General features: G+C 47.3%; 1 protein-coding gene across 2 annotated transcripts in view; it reads left to right on the top strand.

Moving 5' to 3' along the window:
* The window catches only part of PDPR (pyruvate dehydrogenase phosphatase regulatory subunit), a 42,260-nt gene extending 23,285 nt beyond the window's left edge, over positions 1 to 18,975 (top strand). For both annotated transcript variants that reach the window (XM_052655521.1, XM_052655522.1), the window contains exons 10-18: positions 958 to 1,082; positions 2,717 to 2,872; positions 3,189 to 3,322; positions 3,696 to 3,844; positions 4,330 to 4,442; positions 5,541 to 5,635; positions 7,128 to 7,217; positions 12,139 to 12,321; positions 14,327 to 18,975. In XM_052655521.1, the coding sequence (XP_052511481.1) occupies positions 958 to 1,082; positions 2,717 to 2,872; positions 3,189 to 3,322; positions 3,696 to 3,844; positions 4,330 to 4,442; positions 5,541 to 5,635; positions 7,128 to 7,217; positions 12,139 to 12,321; positions 14,327 to 14,731 (1,450 nt within the window). In that variant the 3' untranslated portion in view covers positions 14,732 to 18,975. The remainder of the gene's footprint in view (positions 1 to 957; positions 1,083 to 2,716; positions 2,873 to 3,188; positions 3,323 to 3,695; positions 3,845 to 4,329; positions 4,443 to 5,540; positions 5,636 to 7,127; positions 7,218 to 12,138; positions 12,322 to 14,326) is intronic.
* Positions 18,976 to 20,235: the final 1,260 nt, after the last annotated feature.

Genomic DNA, 20,235 nt, shown 5'->3' with positions numbered 1-20,235 from the left:
AGTCATAACAAGCGTTGGTCCTTCGAATGTGTTTCTTTGAGTTTGGAAGTAGTGTTGGTGAGCGGAGTAGAAGATCATGCTCATCACCCAAGTTTTTATTTTAAAATTTGGTACTAATAAAAATAAAGCCAGTGTCAAAAGGACAATACTACAAAATTCCACCTATTTGAATACATAAGAGTAGTGCTGTTCATAGAGACAGACATAGAATGGTGGTTGATGGGGGTGCGGGGGGTGGTCTCTGTTTACTGGATGTAGTTTGTTTGGGAAGTGAAAAGAATTCTGGAGGTGAATGGTGGTGATCATTACAGACAGTGTGAAAATACGTAACATCCTTGATGTATGTACTCATAAATGGTTGAGATGGTAAATTTCATATTGTCTGTATTTCACCACAATTTAAAAAAATTTTTAATTAGCTGACCAGTAAGTATACTTGGGTGAACTGTGGAATGGCTCTGAAGACAGTTATGGATTAGAAGTTACCAAAAATGTTTGGAGCAAAGGTGATAGGCCATATAACTATATAACCTCCTGAGATGACTGTTTTACAGGGGGAAAAAAATCAACATGTATAGAGTACATTTGTATGTTTATTTTAGCCTTATTTCTTCACCCGTGTGTACTGAGTCACTTGTCACGTCTGACTCTGCGACTCTGTAGACTGTAGCCCACCAGGCTCCGCTGTCCATGGGATTTCCCAGGCAAGAATACTGGCGTGGGCTGCCGTGCCCTAATACTTCCCAGGCAGTCTTACCATTAGTGCTCATGTCCTCATGGTGGTCTTGTGAGAGCAGTAGGTGGATCTCATTTGCTTCCTCCAGAAGTTAAGGAATTAGCGAATCACTCAGCCAGTGTTGACAAGACAGGGTCTTTCGATCCCGTTGGTGCTGGAGTCCTAGTCCTGCGCTGAGAGTGTCACGGCGCTGAGAGGCCTGGCAACTTCCCCCTTTGCAGGTACCTCGCTGAATGGATGGTGCACGGCTACCCCTCGGAAAACGTCTGGGAACTGGACCTGAAGCGGTTTGGAGCCCTCCAGAGCAGCCGAACCTTCCTGCGCCACCGTGTCATGGAGGTCATGCGTGAGTGAAGCTACATCCCCACTGCCCCTCTCCACAGGCGTCTGGCTGGCTCTGTCTCCACAGGGCAGATTCTTCCTTGGTTCCTCAGCAGTCGCTTCAAGTTGGGCTTCTGGCGTTTGGCCATTCCAGGCCCGTGTTGGCGGTGTTATGCCCATGACATGTGTGGACTGCTTTGTTTAGTGTGTTGTGCAGTACTCACCTCCGTGACCAGGAAGTGGACTGGGACGCACGGGGGTCACTCCTGTCAGGCGCGTAGCAGCAGCTTCTTGAACATTCTTGTCTTTGCCTTCTTTTCACTTTGCTGTGTTGCAGTGAATGCTCACACTCCCCGCTTGGTCTTTGAGATCATGGTTTGCTTTCCAAGGCAGAGAATTTGTCAAGTTAGTCTCAAAGCATAAGTGACTCTCATCATCAACCCACCATATGCTCACCAAATAGGAAACCACTTCTCTTGTAAATGCCAGACATGCATTCCTGTTTTTTCTTTGTTTTTGCTTCTGACTTTGAAGGATTACTATCTTGTCTTGGCTTTTTATTTCCCAGTGAGCTCTTTAGAGATAGCTTAAAATATCTCTCTATATAATGTATTTCTTTTGGCCATGCTGGGTGTTCGGCGCTGCGTGCGGCCTTTCTCAGTTCTGGCAGGGAGGGCTGCTCTGCTGTGGTGCGCGGGCTTCTCATTGCAGCGGCTTCTCTCTTTGCGGAGCACAGACTCCAGGCCACACCGGCTTCAGTGGTTGTGGTGCACAGGCTGGTAGCCGTATGTGTGACTGCCAAGATTTTTTATTTTCTGTGCAGATCGTAATGAAGCTTGAGCTTCTTAAAGATACAGCACTTTGGGGGCCCTTCTCTGATTCTCATGAGTTGCAGGTTTTTTCATGACGGAAAATGGGGAATTGGAAGGTAGCGCCTAAAGCCCAGAAGAGATCTGGGCCGTTCAGAGAGGGCAGCATGGCTCGCTTCTGCCTCAGCGAAGTACCTCTTGTTTGGCCTTGTGTGAAGTCCAGTCTTCTTTCTGGAAGACACTAAAGATCATACTCTTTCTGGATATTTTTACTTACTGCTGTTGCAGATTGGACATCAGGAGAAGTGAATTCTGCCCCTAGCCTTGTTATGTAACAATGTCAGTGGGACAAACTGTGCGACCTGTCAGGTTCCATATCAAGTGCGCTGTGTGCCCTTTTGCTTCAGAGATGGTTAAATGCCAGGGCAAGTGTGTGACAGGTCTGCGACTCCAACCACACACGCACTGGAAAGAAGCAGGTGCCAGTGTTTCACACTATAAAACCTCCCGTGTCCTGTGTAGACATGACCTTCATCCCTGCTGGGAGCTCAGCAGGTTTAGAACCCTTTCTCCCATTGTTTCCACCTGCCAGCTTAAAAATAACTATAAACAAAGATCTGGAGTCTTGACGTGACTCATAGCTGTATAACTCTGTGGAGGGGCGACACCAGCTCTTACAATGCAATCCTTTCTTCTGGAACGTTGCTGTCACACTGGGTACTGTTGGGAAATTGGGCTACAGCAGCCTGGAAAGCATGCTCTTTTGAATGGAAGCAGCTCCAGAGTCTCGTGGATAGGGGTGCTCAGCTCTGTGGCTTGGGCTCTCACGGACTGCTCTTCCATCTCCTAGCTCTGCTCTACGACCTGAAGGTTCCCCGCTGGGATTTCCAGACTGGAAGGCAGTTACGCACCTCTCCTCTCTATGACCGGCTGGACGCGCAGGGAGCCAGGTGGATGGAGAAACATGGATTCGAGAGGCCAAAGTACTTCGTGCCACCAGACAAGGGTAAGAAGGCACGTTCTCGTATTTGTTCTTTTGTCCTAAGAATAATAAATCTTGGTTTGGTCTGGTTTTAAATTACGGACTTTTGGCTGTGCCGGGTCTCTGTTGCCGAGCGGGGGCTCCCTCAGCTGTGGCCCGCGGGGGCCGCTCTCCGGCTGTGGCGCACGGGGCCTGCTCTCCGGCTGTGGCGCACGGGGGCCGCTCTCTGGTTGTGGTACACGGGGCTCCCTCAGCTGTGGCGCACCGGGCCCGCTCTCCGGTTGTTGCGCACGGGGCCTGCTCTCCGGCTGTGCTTCCTTTGGTTTTCTCTGTCCTATAGACCTCCTGGCCTTGGAGCAGAGCAAGACTTTCTACAAGCCAGACTGGTTTGAGATTGTGGAGTCGGAAGTCAAGTGCTGTAAGGAAGCCGTGTGTGTCATTGACATGTCCTCTTTCACAAAGTTTGAAATAACAGTAAGTATTTGAGAACCAAAAGAACAGACTTGGAAACATGCATGTTTGTTATATGCCTCTTGTTTTTCATCTGTCACTTCAAAACTGATTCTGTAAGAACTCGGGTATATTTTAGTGTGTCAACTGAATTATAACATTTTCTGGAATTTTTAGCTCTTTGTTTCTGATTCTTTCTCTGCTTGTAGAGGCTTGTTTGACACTAGAATCAGTAGCTAGCTTACCTGAGCTCCTTGAAGTGGGGTGAATCTGCAGATGTTGTTGCGCGAGGCCCAGCTAGTTGAATTTTCTCAGCAAGTGGCCTTGCACGTCAGGCCACGTTGCCAGCCAGAGGTTCTTACATCTGTTATCTCTGTTTCATTCCCCAACCCTACAGTCCACTGGGGATCAGGCATTAGAAATTCTCCAGTACCTCTTCTCCAACGACCTTGACGTGCCCGTGGGCCACATCGTGCATACCGGCATGCTCAACGAGCGTGGCGGGTACGAAAACGACTGCAGCATAGCCCGGCTGAGCAAGCGCAGGTGAGCCAGGCGCCGCCCCACTCCCTCCACACCTGGGCCCTAGATGGCGTGGCCACTTTTGCAGGACATCGTTAATAACACCGAGAACAAAAAACATTTCATTAATGCATGTCCAGTTCATCAGCAGTACCCGTGCACGCTCACGCACACACACACTCCACTCCACTCCACTCCACCCTGCCACGAGGAGAGGGAAAACAATGCACCAGATTATTTAAAACCTAGTGTGGAGAATTAATTATTCTACTTGGAGAAGGTGCCTTATCTTACGTTAGTAGGCTGTATGATTTCTTGGCACTAGCAGGACGCCAGACCTTGCTTTGTCCTGACGTGGTGTGTCCAAGAAGGATGTGCTCTTGGCCCTTCCTGAAAGTGAAGAGACCGTTGGGCACGTTCTGTCCGTTGCTTTCACTCTAGCTGAGAACTCCTGCTTCCTGATCATTCTTCTGCTGCCTGGTTTTGATTACTTTTGGTCTCACTTTCAGTTTCTTCATGATTTCTCCAACCGACCAGCAGGTCCATTGTTGGGCTTGGCTTAAGAAATACATGCCAGAAGACAGCAACCTGATTCTGGAGGACGTCACCTGGAAATACACTGGTAAGGGGCCGTCCAGGGTCAGGGGGCCTGCTGGGGTCAGGGGCCCTCCGGGGTCGGCTGGCCCAGTGATCCAGGTTTGTCTTCTCCATTTGCCTTCTTCATATCTGATGTTCAGGAGTGTCAGAATTAGCCTCTTGTAAGAGGCTCCTGGTCATAGCCAGTGGATCTCTAGCGCTTCCCCACATGTTATAAGTGAAGTGTGGGATGACTTATCGCTTCTCTGTGTGGTTACTGCTGTATCCCCTACAGTCAGCAAATCAGAGTGCAAATATTTGTTGAATTAACGAATGACTCATTATTAAATTATTTTAATTCATTATGTAAATGTTGTTTTCATCACAATTTCCCCTTAGTTTTTTCTTTTTTTAGTAAGTAAGTACTTCTTAAGGATGGTTAACTTATTCCCTGATTATCTCCCCCTCAGCAATCCTCTCATGGAGCAGCCCTTTCTCTTCTGCCCCCTAATTTCAGCTTTAACCCCTCCCTGCTTCTTGCCTTGCCTCCACCAGAGGCGAGTTCATCGTAGCAAATATGATGGCCTTCTTGCTACCAGATTGGAAAACTAGAAGCTTACGGAAGCCAGCCTGTTTTCCAGTCCGTCTGAGGGTATCTGATGTGTGACGTGCTCAGCTGCTGTCACAGATCCCAGCCAGGGGGCAGCTCTCCTTGGGGCTCTCCTGTTACTGATTTGTGTTTGAGGCTTTTCCATCACACAGCTGCACTGGGAAGAGGCGGGGAGCGGGACCTATGCAGGTGTTCAGGGCCAGGCCTGGGAGTGGACTCCTGTCCTCTGGCTTCATGCTCCCAGTCTCCCTGAAGAGGAGGCTGTAGAGACTCGTCTTCCTTTGTACCCAGGAAGAGGCCACAACTGGCCAGGCTCTCACATGCCAGGAGTCAGTGGCAGCACTTAGCAGCCTTGTCAGGATAAGTGTGTTTGCCAGAATCTAGGTGCATCCTAGGACTGCCTAAACACAGGAAGGTTTTCATGGTCTTGCCACCCAGACCTGGCCATAGGTGAGCAAGTCCAGAACAGACCTTCCCCATTGGCTCAGCTGTTCACCTGGAGCAGCCAGACATGTCCTTTTCTTTCCCCTTTAGCCCTCAACCTGATTGGTCCTCGAGCTGTGGACGTGCTGTCCGAGTTGTCCTATGCCCCTATGACTCCAGACCACTTCCCAAGTCTGTTCTGCAAGGTGAGTACTGGAAAACTTCTAGTTTTTAAATAAGCAGGGAATGTTCTTGTATAGAGATGGCAATTACATGTTCTCATTATGGTGTTAACATCCACAGAGTGTGTTCTTACGTTCATTAAGCAAACAAAATGAGTATATCCACTATTTTCCATTCTTTACAGTCTTCTTATTTAATAAACATTGATATCTTTAAAGTGGACCTAACTTTTCTCAATATCAGTTCTATATATTTATTGCTTTCTGTGAAAGTGAAAATCGCTCAGTCGTGTCCAACTCTTTGCGACCCCGTGGACTGTATAGTCCACGGAATTCTCCAGGCCAGAATACTGGAGTGGGTAGCCTTTCCCTTTTCCAGGCGATCTTCCCAACCCAGGAATTGAACCGGGGTCTTTTGCATTCAGGCAGATTCTTTCCCAGCTGACCTATCAGGGAAGCCCATTGCTTTCTGTAGCAGTGGATTACATTTTTATGTTGTAGTATTATGACACTGATGCCAAAAAACGCCAGCCAAGGTCAGGTCCCTTCTCTCCATGCAGAGCTTCCTCTTTTCCACCCATGAAGTAACTTCTGTGTATGTGGCCCCTTCAGATAAGAAATGGCTAGGCGAATCCCTAAACATACATGGTTTTCTTTCTTATACTTGGGAAGTAGATCTGAGTGAAACAAAGTGCAGCTAAGTAAAAAGAAGGACAGCTGAACACTCTGGGAGGCGGCTAATGGAGAGGTCTGCACAGACGGTTGTTTTGGCAACTGTCACAGACAGCTCTGGGACAGTTACTGATGGGGTGCTCTTTGAAGTTCAGACTGAAGTCAGGTTCCTCTTAAGTGACTTCACAGCTCTCTTCTCTGTGGCACAGTTAAAGCAGCAGAAAGCTCTGTTAGCTGTCGGCCGGCCCTGTCAGAGCCCTTTCTTTGCTCTGAGAAGAGGCTTGCCCCAGACCCTTGTGCCTCCCCACGGAGGCAGCCTGCTGGGGGCCTTCTGGGGCTCCCCACACCCCGCCACAGAGCGTGGTCGAGTCAGAGGCCCTTTTGAGTCACTGCTGCTGGAAACGTGTTCAGAACACGGGGAGCCCAGTGTCTGCCCCCCAGGGTAGCAGGTGAACCAGCGTCTTCTCTGGGGCAGGTGCCCAGGGCTGGTCGCCCAGGTCCACCAAGGAACATTTGCCTGCTCTTTATAGCTCCTGATGTCCTGACTAAAACCAGCAGATCTTCAGCAGGACTCTGTGGAGAGGAGTGTTTCCTACTTGTCAAAGACTGCCTCCACTCCCCCAGCGGCTGGGCTGGCGCTCCTGAGCTGGGCGTTGGGAGGCCGGGCTGTGTGCCTAGTGACCCCATTGCCTGGAAGCAGACCATCGGGGAAGAAATTCCTTCATTCACATGTGTCTGTCTCCTCCAGGGTCAGACGCAGGGAGGGTGCAGAGCTAATGAGAGGGCTCCTGAGACCTTCATCCTCTGACACCTCCACGGTGACCCCCTCCCTTGGTCTCCACAGGAGATGAGCGTGGGCTACGCCAACGGGATCCGGGTGATGAGCATGACACACACGGGCGAGCCGGGGTTCATGCTCTACATCCCCATAGAGGTGAGCACCGCGGGGCGGGGGTGGGGGGCCGCAGAGGGCCCGTCTGCCAGCCTTCCTCGCCGCAGCCGGCTGCATGAGAGAGGGTGTGACATTTTTACTGTTTTCTGTAGGTCTAGAACATTCACATAGTCTAAAATTAAATATCTCTAAAATGTGTTCAGCGCCACTGACCAGTTCTCACCAGCCACCACCAGTGATATAATTGTTTATATCACGTCAGAGTTTTGTACGTATGGAAGCAAGTTCAAAGACATCTTCACAACCCCCTTTTTAGAAACGCAAGTGGAAGCATACTGCGCTTCTTCATCTTGATTGTTTCACCGAACAGTTTACAGATCTTCCCCTGCCAGGACCTAAGAAAGAGCTTCCTTTTCCTTTTTTCCTTCATTTTTTAATTAAAGTGCTACAGTATCCCATTGTATTCCATTATATAGTCGAATCATTTATTTTTAAATGATTTATTTGGCTGTGCTGGGCCTTAGTTGCAACATGTGGGATCTTCAGTCTTTGTTGCAGCACGTTCTCTGACCAGGGATGGAACCCAGGCCTCCTGCATTGGGAGTGCAGAGTCTTAGCCACTGGCAGGGAAGGCCCTGAATCATACTTTAACTAGTCTGCTATTAATAGACATTTACAGGTTTCTCGTCCTTGGCTGTTATAAAAAGTTCCGCAGTGTACAAGAGTCCCTTTTTCTTTATTGCTTGTACCGGCACCAGGTTGTCAGGCTTTGGGCCGATGGGGGCAAAGCAGTTTGTCAGTGCAGTTTTATGCAAGAGATGGAACTGCTTTTCAAAACCCGGCTCCCTCTGAGTGAAAGCCTGTCTGCAGGCCTGCACCGCTCCTCCTGCCCTTCTCACTGCTGCTCCTGTCTCCCCTCTTCCTGCCTCTCACTCCCAGCCCTTCACTCCCTGCTGGGTGAGCGTCTGAAGCCTCGGGGGGCCTTTCCACCTGCCCTCCGCTCTCCTTGGCAGTCCATCCTCCTCCATAGCGCCACCAGGCTGAGGGCCACACCTGCTTCAGGTCTGCTCACACCTCTTGCCTTCTTGATGAGACCTTCAAAGCTGCGTCCACCAGCCTCTTCCTCCCTAGCCCCCTTCCCTGTTTTTCTTCAGGGTGCTTACCAGTGTCTCTCAGAATATATATTTTCTTTATTTTGTTCAACAGTTTAACCATTTTAAATACAGGTTTGCTGAATGCAGAGTTATTTAACTTCTGTATCACCAGCACAGAGGAGCTTGGCACATAGTAAATGCTTAGTAAGTGCTATATGAATGAATGTTCTGGCTCTATCTTTTGTCCATTTTTGTATTGAATTATTTGTCTTTTTACCCAATTTCTCTGAACCAGACAGTCCTTACTATTAAGTTGTAAATTTTTTTTCCCATTTGTCTTGATTTGTTGTTTTTTTTTTACCATGTAGAAGGGTTTTTTAAATTTTACTTTTATTATGGAAAATGTTCCATATGTTGCAAAAAAAAATTTATTCATTTTGTAGGTAAATTGATCAACCTTTTGTGGCTTCCAAACTTTGATACATAGAAGGGGCTTCCCCACCCCAGGGTTAGAAAATTTTTCCTCTTTTCTTCTGGTGTTTTCAGGTTTTTTTAAAATTTATTTATAGTTTGTGTTATTGCTATTTATGGGTTTGTGGGGCTTTTCAATATTTAAATGCACCAATCTTTTGCACTGTCTCTTGGTACACTTTATGAGCTGTGGATCAGACTATTTTTTCTAACATGGATGACCAATCGGCATGAGATTCTACCTTTATCACATACTAAGTTGCTACATTTGGGTATATTTCTGAACCTTTATTCTGTTCTGTTTATCCAGGACCACATTATCTTAATTATTGAGTTTTTATTGTTCATTTTAATACTTGGTAATGCTTTCCTCCCTCACAGCTTGGAAAACTCTGGAAAATAATTCCTATTTCCTTATGCTCCCTCATAAACATTTATAATCATCTAGTTAAAAACACCCTGATTTTTTGGGTTGTGTTATGTTTTTCGATTAGGAAGAATTGACATTCTTACATGTGTTGAATATTACAATCAGAATGTACCTTTTATATTTGGGTTTGCGTGTGTGTGTTGCGGTCCTTTAATGGACTGGAACCTGGTGGTCCAGAGTCGACGATAAGAAAGTGAAAGAGAGAAAGAAGCTAATGTTCCCTGGTTTACGCAGAGAACCAATAAAACCCTTGAACAGGGCTTGCACCGCTCACGAAGGCACAGGGCGTTCTCTCAAAGAGGTCTTGAAAGCCTGGGCAGGAGAGTGAGCTCGGCGGGTTTCCACGCTCCAGAGAATTAGCCAGAGGGGGAAAGAGAGAGAGAAAGACACGGGGACCTAAGCCTCTGGTGGAGCAAGGGTGCTTCAATGATCCTTCTGTGAGTATATATAGGCTGTTGTGCAAGGAATTTCTTTCAACAATGACAGAGCAGAAAACCAGACGTACAGCACCTGTTACCAAGGAAACGAGGAATTAGCAATGGCCATAATGTCAGAAGACAGTCCATATCTCGAGAAAGAGGGTCGTGACTAAGCAGTTTTGTCGTAAGGAGAGTGTTTACTGAAGGAAATCCACGCATGCATTTTATCTCAGGACCTCAGTCCTGGGACCAGCGTGCCGCTCCAGTCGTTACCAGGAACTGATAAGGAACAGAGGATTTATGAGAGCCAAAAAACAGCACGCAGGAGTCCTCCTGTTAAACGTTCCCTGACGTGTGTGTGTGACCTTCAGAAGCATTTTGAAGTTTTCCTCATGTAGATGTTATAAATTTATATGAATAATATTTTGGTGGTGTTGCTATTGTGAATAGGAAGGGTATCTTTATTCTAGTATCTTCTAGGTGATTTTCTTCTGTTTATTAATGCTTTAACCTGTTTTCTTCCTAAACTGTCTTACTGTTTATAGCTGTTTTTTAGTTATTTCTCTGGAACTTCCAGAGTTCAGTCTGACCATATACAAACAGTAATCATTTTTCTTGTTTCTTAACAACTTTATTCCTGCATTTTCTTTCCTATGTCCAGTTGTGACAAGCATGGATTTGCCATCCCATGAAATTTCATCTGCTTTTCCACACTCAAATGTTACAATTTGAGAAGAGCTGATACACATATAGCTGATACATTTTGCCTGTACTGACAGGGGATCAACTGTGAATATGGTCACTGAGTTGTTACCACCTGCTCCCAGGTCATTAATCAGCAAAGTCTATCAGGAGGGGGAAGCCCTGTTTCCTACATGATTTTCTTGGGCTGGTCCCATTCTTACTCATGTTTTCCATGAATCCAAGAGGTAATTTTTGCACTGCTTGGGTTCTTTTCAAGCTGGTCTTTGTCCTCAAGAAGGTTATACTTGTCTCTTAGAAGAGATGGTTTCCAGAAGCATGGTGGCAGACGGCAGATTGTTTACCCTCAATGCCTGGCATTTAGTGAGAAAGTGAGTCAACGGTGGGGACCTACTTTTCCCTTTGCTCTTCTTCTCTAGTCCAAGACTAGTAACTTGCTTTCAGTCTTTCCTCCTCTGTCTTCCTCTTACCTCAGACACAAAGCGTTCAGCTTGAGACACTGAACCTGCCTAAGATACGGCTCATTCTTACTCTTTTTGCCCAGCCAGTCCCCACTGGTCTCCTCCACCCACCTTTGCTATCTCCAGTGTTTGACTTACACACATACCACAGGCTGTGTTGTACCAATAGCTCAGACTCCCTTTTCCACATCTAAGATCGTCTTGACCACATTGTTCTGTTTAGTCGAGGCCTGTTTGCTGCAGTAGTACAGTTTATAGAGCCATATACATTGAAGAATTGCAATACCAATGAAGCTGCTTTTCCTTTTCCCCCCAGTCATATTGAGAGATAATTTATATACACCATTGTATAAGATTAAGGTGGACAGTATAATGGATTGACTTACGTAGACTTAGCATTCACTGTCTCATACAGCTTCAATAAAAAGAAAAAAAATTTTTCCTGTGTGATGACAGGAAATCTCAGGGTTTACTCTTAACTTTCATATGTACCACACAGCAGTGTCGGTTGTAGTTAAATGTTGTACACTACATCCCTAGTGCTTACCTTATGAGGAAGTTTGCACCTTTTGACCACCTTCCTCCAGTCCTCACCCCTCTACCTACCAGTAACCAATCTGGTCTCTTGTTCTGTGAGTTTGGATGCTATTTTGGGGGTTTTTTTGGTGTGTTTTTTTTTTTAAAAGATTCCACACCTAAGTGTGGATTATATAACATCTGTCTTTCTCATTCTTCTGTGTTTTGTTTTCTCTGAGTTACAGTTTTTAAAGTAAACAGTATAGCTGTTGTTGGCCTTTAGGCTTAACATAGTATGTTTAGATTATTGGCTTTCAGTTTGGAAAACTTTCTGCTCATTTAAGTTGTCTGGTACTTAAACATATCTGGAACCAAAAACAAAGCAGTGTGAGAGACTGGATGCTGCGGGACGTGGTGGGAGATCCTCTGTGACCTGCTCCCGGGCTGAGATGCCACAGTTGGTGTGACAGATCAGAGTTGTGCATGCACGCCTAGAGTTACGTGCAATACTAGTTTCACAGCGTGGGCCAATGCACAAGGGAAGGACCAGGGTTGGGAAGCAGGGGCAAGAGAACACAGCGGGGAGGATGCATGGCTGTCGGAGGGGCGGTTACGAGATTGGTTGTTTGCTGAGTGGTAAGAGAGCTTCTGTGAGTTATGTCGTGCTGCTGTGTGCTTAGATCCTAGACATTCTAGAGAAGTGAAGAGACAGGTGCTGCTTTCCTGGAGCTTAAGTCTGGGCTGTGGCAATGGGGCTCCTGAGGATTATGTCCAACCTCCCGCCCTGTCCAGGTAGCAGGGACAGCCAGCCATGCGCCATGTTCAGTGCTGAAGGTCTGCTCATTACTGACCTCTCATCTCTCCCTCTAGTACGCCCTGCACGTATACAATGAAGTGATGAGTGTGGGCCAGAAATACGGAATCCGGAATGCTGGGTATTATGCTCTTCGTAGTCTCCGAATTGAGAAGTTTTTTGCCTTCTGGGGTCAGGACTTAAACACCCTCACCACACCCCTGGAATGTGGAGGAGAGTCTCGGGTGAAGTTAGACAAGGTATTGTACCCGTGTGCATACTCCACTCCGCCCTCAGCTCTCCAGGCAGGGAGCCTGCAGGAGAGCAGGTGGACGGGGGCTGAGGCCTCAGGATGTCTGAGGGATAAAACACTGACTAAGGAAACACGACAGATAGACAACACGCGTTTGGGGCACTGTGCTCTGTTTTAGACTGAGTGCTTTCTGGGCAGTTTTCCAGAGTTGGTTATGGCGATTCATTAACCTGCCACAAACATGTACAAATGAGTCACATTACATTCAACTTCCCAATTTTTTTTGTTTCAAAATTAATATGTGGAAATGCTCTTTTTAAATCACCATTTAAGAGGATAAAATTCTCTTTCCCCTCTCTGAGTGCCCCCAGCCCTCCTGCCAGCTTGACCAGAAGCACCAGTGCCCTGTCTCCTTGTAGAGCATCCGTGCAGAGCACGCAGAGGAGTCTCCCTTCACTGCTTTCTTAATTGTGGTGCTTGGACACTACACACTTGGTACATTGCACCTTACTTTTTTCACTTAACAAAATCTTTTAGCAGTCATCCTCTACCAAACAACATAGTAGATCTCTGCTGCTCTTTTTGAATGATTAGGTAAGTATTTTTCTCTGATATAAAATTAAAGAATACTCAGTTTGGAAAATAGGGAAAAACAAAATTAAAATCACTCATTTTTTTCCAGATACAATCACTGTTAAGTTTATTTTAGGGAAGAATGAGGGAAAGGGATAGTTGGGGAGTTTGGGATGGATGTGAACACACAGCTATATTTAAAATAGATAACCAACAAGGACTTACTGTATAGCATAGAGAACTCTTCTCAGTTTTATGTGGCAGCCTGGGGCGGGGGGCAGGGGGTAGGGGATAGACACATATATGGATCTATATATGGATACATATATATGGCTGAGTCCCTTCACTGTTCACCTGAAACTGTCACAACATTGTTATCTGGCTATCAGTCCAGTTCACTCCGTGAACAGTTCACTCCAGTTGCTCAGTTGTGCCCTACTCTTTGCGACCCCACAGACTACAGCATGCCAGGCCTCCCTGTCCGTCACCAACTCCCAGAGTCTGCTCAAATTCATGTCCATGAAGTCGGTGATGCCATCCAGCCATCTCCTCCTCTGTCGTCCCCTTCTCCTCCTGCCTTCAGTCTTTCCCAACATCAGGGTCTTTTCCAGTGAGTCAGCTCTTCGCATCAGGTGGCCAAAGTATTGGAGGTTCAGCATCAGTCCTTCCAGGGAATATTCAGGACTGATTTCCTTTAGGATGGACTGGTTTGAGCTCTTTGTAGTTCAGGGGACTGCAATTGGCTATCTTCCAATTAATTGGCTGATCAATTCAGTTCGGCTCAGTCCAGTCACTCAGTTGTGTCTGACTCTTTGCAACCCCATGAATTGCAGCACGCCAGGCCTCCCTGTCCATCACCAACTCCCGGAGTTCACTCAGACTCAGGTCCATCGAGTCAGTGATGCCATCTAGCCATCTCATCCTCTGTCGTCCCCTTCTCCTCCTGCCCCCAATCCCTCCCAGCATATATCCCAATTAATTGGGATATTATATTGGAGTTAATATATTCCAAATAATTGGAATATTCCAATATATTAATTGGCTATATTCCAATATAAAAAGAAAACTTTTTAAAATTTTTTATTCTGCTTTTTTGTAATATGCATAAATATATATGCATACAATATATAAATGGACTTTTTGTTGAAATTATATAAAAACATTGCTTTTCTAAAACAGTGCGAACAAGCACTTTTAAGTGTAGATTTTTCTGCCTGTTTTTGTTCTGTGTGGTCTCGTGATTGAAATGTGTTTATAAAACAGAACGATGTATACCTTGCTGTTACAAGGATCCTCTGAAGGTGTCTCGTGTTGGGAACGCAGGTTTCCACACAGTGGGAAGCACGCCTTCTCCAGAGCGTGTAGGGGGCAGGGAGGGAGGGGTGGTCCTCTGCAGTGACGGCGGGGTCTGACCTCTGAGCGCCGCCTCTCTTTCCTAGGGCGTGGATTTCATCGGGCGCGACGCGCTGCTGCAGCAGAGGCAGAATGGAGTGTACAAGCGCCTCACCATGTTCATCCTGGACGACCACGACACAGACCTGGACCTCTGGCCGTGGTGGGGGGAGCCCATTTACCGGAATGGGCGGTATGTGGGCAAGACCACCAGCAGCGCCTACGGCTACACCCTGGAGCGCCACGTGTGTCTGGGCTTCGTGCACAACTTCTCCGAGGACACAGGGGAGGAGCAGGTGGTGACAGCGGATTTCATCAACCGGGGAGAATATGAGATTGACATTGCAGGACACCGGTTCCAGGCCAAGGCCAAGCTCTACCCGGTCCCCTCCCTTCTCACCCATAAGCGCCGGAAGGAGGACGTGGAGCTGAGTGACTTGCACGGGAAGTGAGGCCAGGCGGCCTCGTTGCCACCCCTCCTTCTCATCATCATAGGGGTTTTTCTCCTCCTCCCGACCCCTCCCTTTTCTTGAGTTAAGCTTGGCCTCCCATCTCTTCTCTCCTGGTAGATTTTCCCGCTTTTAACTCTTCCTTTGCTCCCTCCTGTCTCCCTCTATCTCCTCCTCCCCCTGCGTCCCCCATCTCCTGATACTCTGGGCTGGTTGCTGCTACTCCACCTCTCAGGTTCCCGTGGTGGCAGAGGGTAGGAGCAGACTCCTTGTGAGGTGGGTTGTGCTGACAGCCTGACTTCACGTGCTGTGTCTTGAAGCAAGGCAGGCTGCAGGCTAAGTGTCCTTCTCTGTGGGGCTGTTTCCTTGGAAGAACCTGTGAATTCTGTGGGTTGCTGTTGTGGAACAGCTTATGCTTTTCAGCCGGGCAGGTCCTTCTCCCGTTTCTTTGTGCTTCGGGTTGGCTCCCTGAGCCCTCTGTCAGGAGGATAATCACCTACCTCGCTGATGAGAGAGGCATCGTGAGAACGATACCTGGGGGTTAGCAGAGATAAACAGTTAACCCTCCTGGGCCTCCCCACTGACCCAGTTATCAGACTGTTGGGCAAGGGCCACCTGCCTGTAAGTTTCTTCATCTCTTGCTAACCTCTACAGTGAGGGGGTTTTTGGTTGGTTTGTTTGGCTGAGTAGACAAGTAAGCCACACTGTTTGAAGAGAAAGGCCAGTTTGCCTTCTGGGTTTTTCCCTGCTGACCTCAAAGTACAGCTCAGCAGTGCTGAGTCTTCTGGAACCAGTGCTGCTTTTCTTTCAGCTGCTCACAGTTCTGCCACCCCACCTTGATGGTCCTCTTCTCCAAGCCCACGTAACTTTCAGGTCAGCCTCCCATGTCCCTGCCACAGGAGCCGCTGGCTCAGCAGACCTTCTCCCCCTTTAGAGCAGGGCGAGGGAGGCAGGCTGGGCACCCTGGTTGAGGGAGTGAGCCTGGGGCCATGCTGAGTGGCTGGGAGCCACTTGGGACCCCGGGTCTGGCTTCCCCCATAGAGAAGAGACAGAGCCACGTGGAGGTGCCCTCTGATCCCAGTGTGGGGAGAGTGTGTTACCTGAGCCCGAGGTCTGCTTCCATCTTCTCTTTCCAGCCATCTCTCCGCATCTTCTGGAATAGAAAGCGACTGGGGTGAGAAGGCCCTGCTCGCTTTAAGCGTTGCCTATGTTTGCTAAAGATCTCCCGGACTGTGATATCCATCCCCACATGTCATTTCCCCTTGCAGACAAATTGCTGCTAGGGACTTGAACCATAGCCTTTGGTGTCTTGGCTGCATTAGTCCTGACAGGTCTGTAAGTATATTCAAGATGATCCTTTCATGTTATTAGAGAAGCTTAAACTTCTCAGATCTCTGCCTACTCTGGCATTTCTCTGGGATTTCTGTTTACCCACTTGATCACTGACTTCAGTGTCCACCTTCTTACAAGGTCTTCACTGATTAATGAGGGAGTACATGATTAGAAATCTGTTGGGGGTTTGGTATTTTGATGTAAGTGTGTATTTAATGAGTTGAGAGGTGCTGCTTCCAGGCAGAGAGAAGGGGTGCTGCCCAGCTGGAGAGCACAGAACAGCAGCCGTGAAACTTGGGGGAGCAGGACATGAGCCCTCGTCAACGCAGGTGTTGCCTGCAGAGAGCTGACTGACCCAGGAAGATGGAGACTGATGTAGAACTAAAGGTATCCCATGCTCGGCAGCACTGCGAAGTTGTCTTTATAAATGAAAATTCATTTGGGACTGAATCCAAAGGAAATTCTAGATTTTAGATGTATGTGTAAAGTACAAGCTGTCGAGATTCTGGGGGCATCACTTGTTTTTTGAGTGGCCTGAAACTTACATATTTACCTTCTGGCACTTTACATTCACCCTGGAAATCTCCTTTGTATCATTGGAATAGGCAATATGAATCTGGTAGGTTTCTCTGTTTGGTCCTAAACTGAAAAGAGTGACTCCTTCCTGCCTCAGGCATGGTTGACAATCAAAACATCCTCATTTCCGTATCACTTCCTTGACTTGGGGACTGGACCCGTGACAACTCATCTCTTTCTTCCTGGAGACTCGAGGGATTGTTGAAGGGGTGGCTGGACTCTTCGTTTTAGATGGACGAACTTTCTTCTCTGAAATGATTTGTCTTGTGAGAGGGGGGTCCACAATCTTCTCAGCATATTCAGTTGAATCATTTTGAACCTAGAAATACAGTGTGTTGGCTTCAAATGGATGGAGAATCCAGGTTCCAAGTCTACTGGGGGTCTTCTCCCTTGAGATAAGCCCCTAGTTAGTTACTTGAACCACGTGAAAGTCCTATGGTCATGTGATTGACGTTGAAGATTTCTTCTCTGTGATGAAAGCTCTAATTGAGAAGGTTTTCACACACAAAAAAAAGGGACAAGAAACCTCCCTGGCTGGGTAGCCTGTTTGATGTCCCTTAGCTTGTGTTTTGGTCACACAGCACTGCGTGGGCAGGACACACTCCAGGAGACAGAACCGAACAGTTCCCACTACATTCAGGTGCTCTTCTGGGGAGTCCCTGTACCCCCTAAATGCACACTATGCCATTTAGCCTAGTGATTAACCCCAGTCTCAGCTTGGCCCCAGAGTTCCCATTTCTACCGGAGCAGCACCAAGTCACTTCCGCTTGATTCTCCTCAGGAGGCATTCAGTCCTTGGACTCTACCTCCTTGTACAGATCAAGAGTTTTAGCTGCATCTCTTCTTTCCTGGGCTGTTGCTTCCAAGAAAGTAACAAAACGTGAAGAATAACTCTTCAGCTTCTTTCCCCTGCCTTTGCATGCACTGGAGATGTTAATCCTGTCTCCCACCACCACATGTGTGGCTGGAGTGACAGGCACTTCTGAAAAGTGATTTTGTGTTACTGAAGAGATGACCCCCCCCCCCCTTGATTCCGCCTCTAAAACCACTATATCAGCTGGCTTTCAGGCATTAACTACAAGGTCCTTTTTGTGTCTCTTTGTTGCCTCTTGGCCAGTGTAGTCAGTGAGGATCGTCTTTAGTATCCAAGCTAGAGATCTGGTCAACAGTGTTGAATACTCAAGTATAACCTACTATTTCCTTTCTTTCTGCACATCCACACTCATCCCTCACAAACGTTGATATGAGCAGCATTTTCTTAACATCATACAGAGGAAGTTCCTCCTGAGCGAGGATTCTTCCTCCTGCATGTCATGTGCAGGCACGTGGCCTCAAACACAGCTGAGTGGGAGAGAGAGAGGGCAGGTGAAGTACACGGCAGTGACCAGGCCGGGCAGTGAGTCCTGAGGGGACTAGGGCTCCCCTGTGAGCGCGTGCCCCACGCCCCTGCCACTCTGCCCTCCACGTTATGGTGCTGAGTTAGCTGTAAGGCTCCTTCATTGTCACTATCTGGGGCTGGCATCTGCAGCCCCTCACCACTACAGATACACTATTTTTTAAGAGGACTGAGTATTTTTGTATGTCTTTGCCTTCTCTTTGTCCATTAAACACCAGAGTTGTTCCTTGTACAATATGATTCTTCTCTGAGCAAAACCCTTGGAGAATTACACATTTCTTCATGGGCCATTTTTCTCATGATATTTAGATACACCTGTTTTTATCCTTTGCAGACTTCCTCCCTTCTCATTTTTCTGTCTCTCAAGGACAGGAATTATAAGTCGTGGAGGGGATACTTTTAGCACCTGTTTCAACAGATTGATGCCAGGATTCCCTTTGCACACCAGGAACTGGGGCTTGGGGCCCTCCTCCACCCAGCCAGGTTCTAGTGCCTTACACTCCAGAGCGTCACACGGCGGGCAAAAATGGAAGAAGGACCTTCAGCAGGCGGGTGTGGTGGGGTCGAAAGCTTCCGCAGCTCATTCCAGTGAAGGGTTTTCCAGCAGCACAGCTAACACTACTCTCTGGTCAACCCCTGGGATGTATGAAAACGCCACTGTAACTAGTGCAGCGGATACAACTCATTCTTTGCGTTTGTAAATGTGCAGTTCAGCTGAGCCCTTTCCCATCCCTGTCACCATGTGGTCCTGCAGCTGTGCAAGGCCCTTTAGTAAACGGGCTCTTTCTCCCGCACCCTGGGGATGACAGGCACCCAGGGTGACCGAGTGTTTCTGCCCCCATTAATGCGGCATTAACTTTGTGCACTGTGTTTCTATCAAGCCAGATTTCAATTAAGATTTTCTTTTCATGTTACTAAGTTTGTAAATGAATAAACAGACATTTTCTCTACTCCTGCTATGTGTCCTTGAGAAATGTTCTGCATCTGTGGTAACCAGGTATGTGTATTTACCATCACTAAGGATCAGCATTGCACATAAAATCATCTGTACCTGTTACCAGAGTGTGCCAGAGAATTTGGAAACAGGTAAAGAAGATGCCTGTCTAAATCCAAGGCTAACTCCAAAAGAGGGGTTCCAAACACATTCTGTACAGTGACGTGCCTAGAACAAGGGGCAAGTACCTTTAAGGGGACAGCCCTCTATGGACACATGTCATCTGCTAATTATGAACGTGCTGGACTAAGTACATCACAGACCATGTGAACAAGAAGAAAGGAGGAAGCCCAGCAAGCCGAGTCTGGGAAGGACTTAAGGACTTAAGGACTTTCCAGCTTCTCCACCAAACGAAAGGCCTGCAGAGTTCATTCCCACCAGGACAAAGTAGCCCTGCACTGAGGGAGACTCGCCCATGATGCACCGCATGTCTGGGGTGAAGGTCTCGGGGCAGTTCACCAACTTCACGATCTCCAGCATCTCCAGCTGTGGCATCCGACGCAGCAGGGAACTCAGCAGGGGCTCTGAGTGACACAACAGACCCAAACCCAGTCCTCAGCTTGAGGGGCCTCAAAACTGCCTTCCCCTACACACCTCGCCTCCTGCTCCTTTCCCAAAGTGTCTTGGGGAGGTTTGGTGAGAAGAGCCAACTGGGCCATCTATCAGAAGCAGAAGCCTTGGTGGAATTATGGAACATCCCTACAAAGTTCTTGTCATAAAGACAGAGAAAAAAAGATACTCTGTAGAAATGAAAGGTGCTATGGAAGACCAGATACTATGTGTGGCCCTCAAATAAAATCTTACAGGCATCAATGGTAGGACAAAAGCTCTTAATTAAAAGGCCCCAAAAAAGATAAGCAATAAAAGGCAGTGTTTTCCTATGTTCTAACAGCTGCGAAAGACAGATCCTCAGCTTGTTTTAAGGTCAGTCCATCACCCAGGAAAGATCCAGTGGGACAGGGATCAAGATGAAGCTAGACTGAAGCCGGCTGGCAGGGGACATGTGTTCTTTATATTATTCTCTCCGCTTTTAAAAGTTAGAAATTTCCCCAAAGTTAAGTCCACATAGACAGGGAGAATCTCTTCATTTATAAACCCTTCCATATATTTTGATTTTGAAATGATGTGACTAGGTTAACTATTCAATAAATTATTTTAAATTTGAGTAAAAGGCCATATTAACAAAACAGTTCTCCTTTTTAAAAATGT

This window comes from Budorcas taxicolor, chromosome 18 (assembly GCF_023091745.1).
Source record: "Budorcas taxicolor isolate Tak-1 chromosome 18, Takin1.1, whole genome shotgun sequence".
NCBI classification, from domain to species: domain Eukaryota; kingdom Metazoa; phylum Chordata; class Mammalia; order Artiodactyla; family Bovidae; genus Budorcas; species Budorcas taxicolor.
The sequence above is the reverse complement of the archived record's forward strand: the minus strand, read 5'-3'. Positions and strand labels throughout refer to the sequence as shown.